General features: G+C 44.9%; 1 protein-coding gene across 1 annotated transcript in view; it reads right to left on the bottom strand.

Annotated features, from left to right (window-relative positions):
• The window catches only part of FKBP15 (FKBP prolyl isomerase family member 15), a 25119-nt gene extending 16819 nt beyond the window's left edge, over positions 1-8300 (bottom strand). The window contains exons 1-9 of the mRNA XM_057384918.1: positions 8157-8300; positions 6759-6868; positions 6369-6456; positions 5771-5840; positions 4249-4323; positions 3089-3187; positions 2537-2686; positions 1419-1487; positions 336-497 (exon numbers count right to left, since the gene is read on the bottom strand). Coding sequence (XP_057240901.1) covers positions 336-497; positions 1419-1487; positions 2537-2686; positions 3089-3187; positions 4249-4323; positions 5771-5840; positions 6369-6456; positions 6759-6868; positions 8157-8209 — 876 coding nt within the window. The 5' untranslated portion in view covers positions 8210-8300. The remainder of the gene's footprint in view (positions 1-335; positions 498-1418; positions 1488-2536; positions 2687-3088; positions 3188-4248; positions 4324-5770; positions 5841-6368; positions 6457-6758; positions 6869-8156) is intronic.
• Between the last annotated feature and the right edge of the window lie 95 nt (positions 8301-8395).

Raw genomic sequence — 8395 nt, 5'->3', positions numbered from 1 at the left:
TGTGATGCCACTCTCAATGGAACTCATGCACAAATAAAAGCAGCTAATTGATTCAGAGCTGGAGAAGCTGAGTTTTTGCATCCTCTCATTCCTCCCACAGCATTTTGTTTTCCCAAGTGACTCACAARTAAGTCAACTAAAAGATCCCCAGACAGTTACAATCGACAAACAGCCTTAMGGGATTTTCTGGGTTTAGGATTCTCTTTTGGGTTTGTTTGTTTGTTTTAATTGAAGATACATATTTTGCTGAGGTTTATAATAGTTTGTGAGTTGGAGTTCTCATATCAACAGCAGGTTCCCACATTGCAGTCACAAAAAAGATGCAAAGCAAACATTTGACAGGAGATACTCACCCGCTTGACTTCCACCTCAAACACCAAAGTGGARTCTGGAGGGACACGACCAGTCACACCCTGAGCCCCATAGGCCCAGGCTGGAGGAATGATGAGGAGCCTTCGCCCTCCTTTCTTCATGCCCAGCATTCCTTCTTCCCAGCCCTTTGGTTTGCAGAGGCAAGAGAAGAGAAAGSAACAGTTTGATCAGTGACATTAGTTTAATTATCCCAGTTAAGACAACTTCAGGCAGAGATTCCAAAATGCATATAGAGAGATTCTTGCAAAGTCCTATTTCTTYTCAGTGTGACACACTAAACTTTTGTCTTGCCACAAATCATAACTGCCAGTTGTAAATTCCAATGCCAACTTTAAAGATGCAGCTCCACCACACAGTGGTGACCTCCCTCAGCATTCTGGGGAAGAATTGAACTATATGTCCCAAGATCTCAGTTCTCTGCTTAGATTCACAAAGCACCCAAACAAAATGTTACAATGACAAGGGACACAAAGTCAGAGCAATGCAAACTGCCCAGGGAGTGCCAACACTGAACAAGATGGCTTCAACAATCAGGCAAAAGTAGTAAGATACAGATCAAAACAAACAAAGTAGACAAACAGCACATCTGCAATAAAGGACAACTTGTAACATGTCATATATTAATTATACAGATCATACATGAATACATTCCAGGTCATGGAAGTGGCCTGAACAAAAGCATTTCTGACTCAAAATCTGATTTTATGGGATAACCTAAGGGAGTATCACACCACATGGATGAAAAATTATTTCCTTTAGAAAGGAAATAATGTTCCCCAAGAACAAGGGAATGGATTAAGGGACTTTCAGAAAAACAGACAATAAAGCCCCAGCTCCTGAAAACAGGAAGCTCGTTTTCTACTAACACTGGTGTTGAGAAGAAGACTGGGTTATACAAATTAAGAAGAGAAAGCTTGAGTGAGTCACTGTTGCAGTGTTTGCTAAAAAATGAAACCAAAATAGCATGTATGAATCCTGGACAAGATCTGCAATAATTCAAAGCCCTGAGACTTCAATTACTATAATGAAAGTGCCAGAACTTGTACCTTGATGACCTTTCCAGATCCCAGCTTCAGCCGCAGCAGCTTGTCTTTGTTAACATTAGAGTCAAACACCTGGAGAGTTGAACAAGGACATAAAACACATGGATTCCCCAGCTGTTTCAAGATTCTTAATGCTACTTTACATATTTTAGACTCTTAGAATCTTTGATTACATGCCATTTCCCATCCCAGTACCACCAAAATTAATTTTCAGCCATAAGACAGCTTTAGTCCATTTCCTGAGGTAGAATTTCATGGAGTGAATGACAGCTGGAGACTCAAACTTTAAGAGCTGCTTTAGGACAGGACTGGGCCAAGCAAAACACATTAAATATTCAYATGTGAGAGTGCCCACGGAAGTTTAAGGGCATTTCAATCACCTCCTCCTGAACAGTAATGAAACCACAGAAACATTGTAATGATGAGAAACAAAAACCCCCCAGGCAGGTGCAAAGAGGTATCAATTTATTGCAAAAATTTGAGGTTTTTAACCTGTTAGTTTGTTATGGGTTTACATTCTTGTGAAGCACAATGAATGTGTTTCATCCAACTACCATAAACCATGATAGGAACATGCACTGATTACAACCAACCACCACACATGCTATTCAGGGTTATGGAACTTGTTTTTCACCTCTAGCTTAGCTGAGTCATTCCCAGAATCCTTCTCTGGTTGGCCAAAGTAACAGGARAGAGCAGAGTTTTACAGGGGTAACAAGGCCCTTGTTTTTAAGGTTTTACTGATCCACTACAAAATGTTAAGGTTGGAAAAGCCTTTTTAAGATTACCAAGTCCAACCATTCTGCCAGCATTGCCATGCTCACCATCAAACCCTGCCTCAAGCACCACATTCAGATGGTTTTTGAACATTTCCAGGGATGGGGAATCCACTGCTGTCCTGGGCAGCTGGGCCAATGCTCAATAACCCTTTCAGTGAAGAAATTTCTTTCCTAATATGCCAGAATCCCTTATTATTCTATAGGCAATGCACGTGACCTCACTTAAAATGCCATAAATGCCCAAAATACACCTTTAACATCAACACCACCACTATGCTCGATGTGCAGGTTTATAGGGACTGTCACTCTCAGCATTAGGAGGTGGCAGAAATTAAGCTTTACCTGCCCAAGCCCATTGTTCTGGAACAGCCATCCCGTATAGGCAACCTCCAGGGAGTCTCCTCCTTCCACTCCCTGCCCTTCTCCAAGGAGCAGATCCTGGCAGAGKACTGAGTCCAGCGCTGGGGAGCTGTTGCATTTGGCAATGCAAACCTGCAGAGGGAAATCCTGTCAATGTCTCTGGCCATTAAACCAAGCTCCACTCATTACAAACCTGATGCATTCCTTGCTATACTGATCAATCCCACATTGGAAATGCACTCCCAGAGCATTCCATGTCTGCTTGTGCTGCATTTTGCTGATTAAACACTCCCTGCTCTATGGAAGCTTTGACAGGCAGTACTTGAGAATCTTGACAGAAATCCCATGAGAGCTAACAGGCTGCCTGCCTCTAAGAGATTTGTTTTAATGGGCAACACTCAGGGCAGGCTCCTCTCAGATGCCTCCATCACAGTCATGCAGATACCCAAAGCTKAACTTCAACAAAAATAAAACTTGATGTGCCCCTGTTGTAACAACCCATCAAGGCTAGCTGGCCCAGAGGTGAGCAGTTACCTGTTTACTGAAATCCACTGCTGCCTTTTCTGACTCAAACATGATGGACCAGTTTTGCCTCTGATCATCATAAAACGTGCTGTAATTGTTGGGCTGAACCTGTGGGAAAGGAAATCAGTCCTATCTTAGGCTTTAATGATTCATTCAACTAAAGTAAAAAACCCACATTCAAAAGAAGCTTAAAGTAAGAGCTCCTGAAATTAAGAAGGAAGAACCCTGCTGTTCTACTGATCAAGTTCAGAGTGCATGAATTAGCTTTTATTTATGTACTCATTATCATGGAAGAATTATTATAATACAAGTATTTCTGCAAATATTAAGTTCTTCATAAATGCTGCAGGTTGTACAGGAAGGTGAAACCTTTCAGAAACCCCTTTGAAGCCTGGTTCTTTGGTAAAYACTGAGAATCTTTTAGTGTAAGTAATTTACGTTTCATAATTCACTATATTTAGACTTCCAGAATCAATTGGAGAAGTCACTTCTTCCTCACTTCTAAAAACCCATGTCACCAGGAGTGACTACATAACCCATTAATTTTTATAAAATGTGCTTATAAAACTAGAGAGCAAGGCCTAAGCTGGAACAGAAATTTCATTATTTTGAAGTGAAATTTCTATCATACCAAGAAATTTGATGTCATCTGATGACAAGCAAAGAACAGCAAACCAACACATTAATTTTCTGTAAAACTGACAGAAAACAACTTCCTGAGAGATCCCATTTTCGGGCTTACAATGCTCCAGATTGTTCTCAACAGCAGGAAAATGCTGAGTGTCAATTTTCTGAGAGAAAACATTTCACTGTTGTCATTTCCTTCTGCTTACTCAGTTGTATTCTCTCAGACATTTAAACACAAACTCTCAGCAAAAGAAACTTTGCTGGTTTTATCCATCATAGGGCTGCAAACCCCAGAACACCTCTATGAGGAGAGGTAATAATTTACCTCCTACAGGGGCCTTGGTTATGAAATCTCCTGATGAGGTGCTCTGCAAAAGGCAGCTGTCACAGCCTCTTGTGCAACACATGAGGAGGAGAACTGTGACACCTCTGGTTCTGTCAGATGTTTGATCTCAAAGGTTATAAACCAAGGCTTAAGGAAGAATTTTAGAGCTGACCTTGTGTTTGCTGGATCAAGAAATGCTTTTCTGAGCCAGTCTCACCRTGAGCATGAAGCCTGGATGGATCCTTGCAGAGGTGATCTGTTGCTGCTGACTGATGTAAAGGAGGATCCTGTACTGGATTCCATGAGGAATTGGGCAGGGAAAAAGAACAAAGAGCAGAAACTTAAAAGGGTCTCAATTCTGAGATGCTTTGTCTCACTCAGTGTCTAAAGCTCAGTATTTATTTGTCAAATACACCACAGCAAAAATACTTAACACAATTTTGTGACACCTATTAAAATTGGCTTATTTTCAAGGGTTTTTATTTAGCTGCAGCAGCCACGCCAGTCAAACTCATTGTTTTGTAATAAAGCAAGATGCTTTAACTAATTCCACATTTTTCAGTTACAGTGGAAAAAGATGGTGCACTAAACCCTTCCAGATCCAGAACTCATCACACATGGCATAAAACAAACACAAAGTCATTTAGGTTGGAAAGTATCTTTAAGATCATTGAGTCCAATCACTCCCCCAGCACTGTCAAGGTCACCACTATGTCCCCAAGTGCCACATCCACATGGCTTTTAAATCCCTCCAGGGATGGGGACTCCCCCACTGCCCTGTGCAGTTGTGCCATTCATTTGGGAATGAAATTTTCCTTAATACCCAATCTAAAGATGTTGCCCTTATTTTTTTCTTTACATAAACCTATTGACATGTCACAGACTCAGTTGGAGGAAATTTTCCAAGTAATAAAAATCAAAAATCTAATATTCTCTTGATGTATTTGGCTCTACTAAACATAATCGATAAAGGAAATGTGTTTTCCTTTGTGCACCTGCCCTAGACACAGCTCAGTGGTGAATTGGGAGTGACCCACTAACTGCTCCCAGATGTGATATCACACAGGCAGCCTGAGGAAGGCTGGCTCAGCTTTCTCCTGCACTCCCTGTCCTCCCCAGCTCCCCCAGAACAACACAGCTCAACACTTCCCAGATCACTGACTCAGGAATTTAGTTACCAAACAAAGATTTTATTTTGTTCTTGCCAAAGAAGAAGCAACTTAGACATAAATTAGGAACTGGGGGATATGAAACATTATAGATACCAACATCAAGGATAGATAAGTTTTCAAAGTAGCTTTTAAACGTGGGAATTTACTGGGCTCCTCAGCTCTGTGCTGTTTGAGGAACACTTGGGAAAGAGAGATATTTTTTTATGACAAAAGAACAAAACTTAAGCAAAGCATCTCCATACTGCTCAACAAAATTTTCATCTATGTCAATTTCCATGTGCACAGATTTGTGATGTTGTCAAAGACATCCTGAATAAATACCAAAATGACTTCCAGAAACACTGCAAACTATTTCAGGCATAAGCTGTAAGAAACTCACAAACTCATGAACTGCAGAAAAGAAAGATGTCACCAAGGTGGATGGCTGAGCTCCAAGAAAATCTAGAAGGCAGAAAGGCAGCAGGGGAACAGCACCCAAAGCAAAACATGCTGGAGAGCTCAGAGAAACACCATCTCACACCAGTGAACCCTTAGCACGACAGAGTTAGAGTAGGAAGTGTTTCTCACCTCTTTGGCAGCGTGGTTCCCCACTACAGCTGCTCCATACTTGCCTTGCTTCAAGTACTGCCCATTTGTACTGCAAGACAAGGGAGACATTCAGCTGCAGAACCATCCCTACTCAGAATTCCCAAGAGTTCAGGTCTCTTTCCTCAGGCCTAAAAAGTCAGGCAGCCTGTGCTTAGCCCAGAGGCAAGAGCACACATTGAAGCGTGAGCTGAAAACTGCTCTTCCCACAGATTCAGGGCAGAAGAGTTTTCCATGATGGCAGCATCAGACAGTTTTAGTGCTCTCACTCTGCTCATGCCTCAATTCTCAAATGCATGAGCCCCAAGCATCTGCCAGAGCCACTTGAAGCAGTGCACATGCCAGCCCAGCAGCCAGGACACAGCCAGCCCAGCAACAGCCAAAGCCAGAACTTGTTCTTTATCTCAGAACTACAGAGCAACAACTGAAACTCTCCTTAAGCAGAAACTCACATTGACTTGCAGCATTTCTACCATGCAGACATCTCTGAAAACAACGTCTCTTCCTATTTATCCCAAAGTATCTCCCCTCTAGGATTAGGGACACACAGACTGCCCCAGGCCATGCAGAAGTCACTTACTATCGATAGGCGAGCACGGCAGTGGCCACCAGCACCGAGGGGGCTGCTGARGCTGCCGGGGCCACAGGAGCCTTCTGGGCTGGAACTGCTGTGGGGACAGAGATCAGGAACATCTATCAGAGGTGCAGAACTGGCCAGTGGCATCACCATGGCACATTCCTTACCCCAAGGAAAAATATCTCCATGAGAAAATTACTAAAAAACAAAGACTCSTGTTCCAAAGTCACCACAGGCCACTTGAAAATCCAGGTGGAGGAGGGCACTGGAGGACAAGATCACTGCGAAGAACTCAAGGAATTATTTGCTCTGCTGCTCTTCACAAGGGCCCTTGTTCTCCCCACACACATGTGCTGCTGAGCATCTTCCCCACTCTCAAGCCCAGTTACTCACCAGCTGCTGTCTGACCCTTCTTGGGCTGCTTTGGTGCAGTGAACTGGAAGAATTCATTTCCCTGGCTTGAGACTGTTTGATCCAGGCCAAAGAGAGAGGCTAATCTGGCTCTAGAAAGAGAAATAAAACCGTTTAACCTTATTTAACACTGGCAATATAGATAATGAACACCCTTAATTGGAAGTTAGATCAAATGCAAAGTGTTTACCAGCAATTCAGAAGTAAACAAAGGGCTGCAGGCTAAGTTACTTTATGTTAATGAACCATTTAATTTTAAATAGGCATAACTTTAAGATGAAGAGGTTGGGAAAGTGATACAATTTTGTTTCATTTCCTCAAAAATCGACTGAAGGTATAAGAACTGAAACTATACAAAAAAGAAGCTTTGAAGCAATGACAAGAAATAACTTCACATAGAACAGTTGATTCTTACAACACCCAAAAAATATGTGACAAGAGAGAAACTACCATTCAGCTCCTGAAGTATTTTTCTTTAAATGTTCATTTAAATTGCATTCTTCCATTAAGTTTYAAAAGAGCAGAAGCTCCCCCATCTAAGGACAGAGGGTTTAACTCTGGAGGTTATTCCTGCAGAACATGGTGTTTGCAGTTTCACTGCTTCAAGGCCAGTTAAGCTCAACCTGTTCCTGATATCAGGGGACAAGGGAACAATTCAAACAAAGAATGACAGCAGTGCCAGTAAATCTGCTTTAAAAAATAACTAAATCTTCTAAAGAGAGAAGATCAGTCTATTAAATCAAAGCTCGTGGAAGGGGGTGAGGAGCGCACAGAGCCGGAATTACGGCTGCGAAGAGTCTCGGAGAGGCAACAAGTCAGCGATATAAAACCCTGGATGTGCTACACATATACACGAAACAAGTGGAACCCTGGTGAACAGCCTGGGAGGAGCCWCCGGTGGCTGAACAGCACCAAAGCGACACTTTAGGGACCTCCCCACCACACCTGATTTAAGTGAAAACACCGATTTCTCCGCCCCAGCCCCTGCGTTACCGGCAGCGACCCCCGAGCGGCGACGCCTCCSCCTCCAGGAGGGGCTCCCCGAGCAAGGCGGGGTCCGGCGGGTCCCCGGGCGGGATTGCAAACCCCAGAACCCCCTGCCCCGGCACACGGGGGGCCCACACAGAGCCCCGCCGGCAGCAGGACCCCTCCCGAGCTGCCCCTACACCGCTCCCGCAGCGGGACAGGAAGGGAGCACTGCCCCGACGGCACCCCAGGCACGGACGGGCAGTCCCAGCCCCGGGCCCGACTGCACAGGAGGCGGCCTGCCCGCCCCTCACCGCCGCGGGCCTTTACCGGGGCCACGGCCCCACGGCCTGCCCGGGCCGCCACGCCCTCGCCACAGCGGGGAGGGGGTCCCGCCGCGCCCCCGGCGCTCACCCGCTGGCCGGGGACAGGAAATCGGCGTCGTCCTCCTCTGCCGCCCCGAACATGGCCAGTGACCGCCGGGACCGTGACGGGCGGGCGGCGGCAGCGCTTTACGGCCCGGCGGCACCGGCACCGGGAGAGGGGCGTGGTCTACGCGAACACGTCACAGGGGGCGGGGCTTAAATGGCACGGCGAGGAGCGAGGMCGGCCGGGGAGGGGGTGTGGCTTGGCGAGGGGCGTGGCGTAGATGA

Source organism: Malurus melanocephalus, unplaced genomic scaffold (genome assembly GCF_030028575.1).
Source record: "Malurus melanocephalus ecotype Western Australia unplaced genomic scaffold, MMel_1.1 scaffold_757, whole genome shotgun sequence".
Classification (NCBI taxonomy): Eukaryota; Metazoa; Chordata; class Aves; order Passeriformes; family Maluridae; genus Malurus; species Malurus melanocephalus.
Note: the sequence above shows the minus strand (reverse complement) of the source record. Positions and strands in the feature narration are given on the sequence as shown.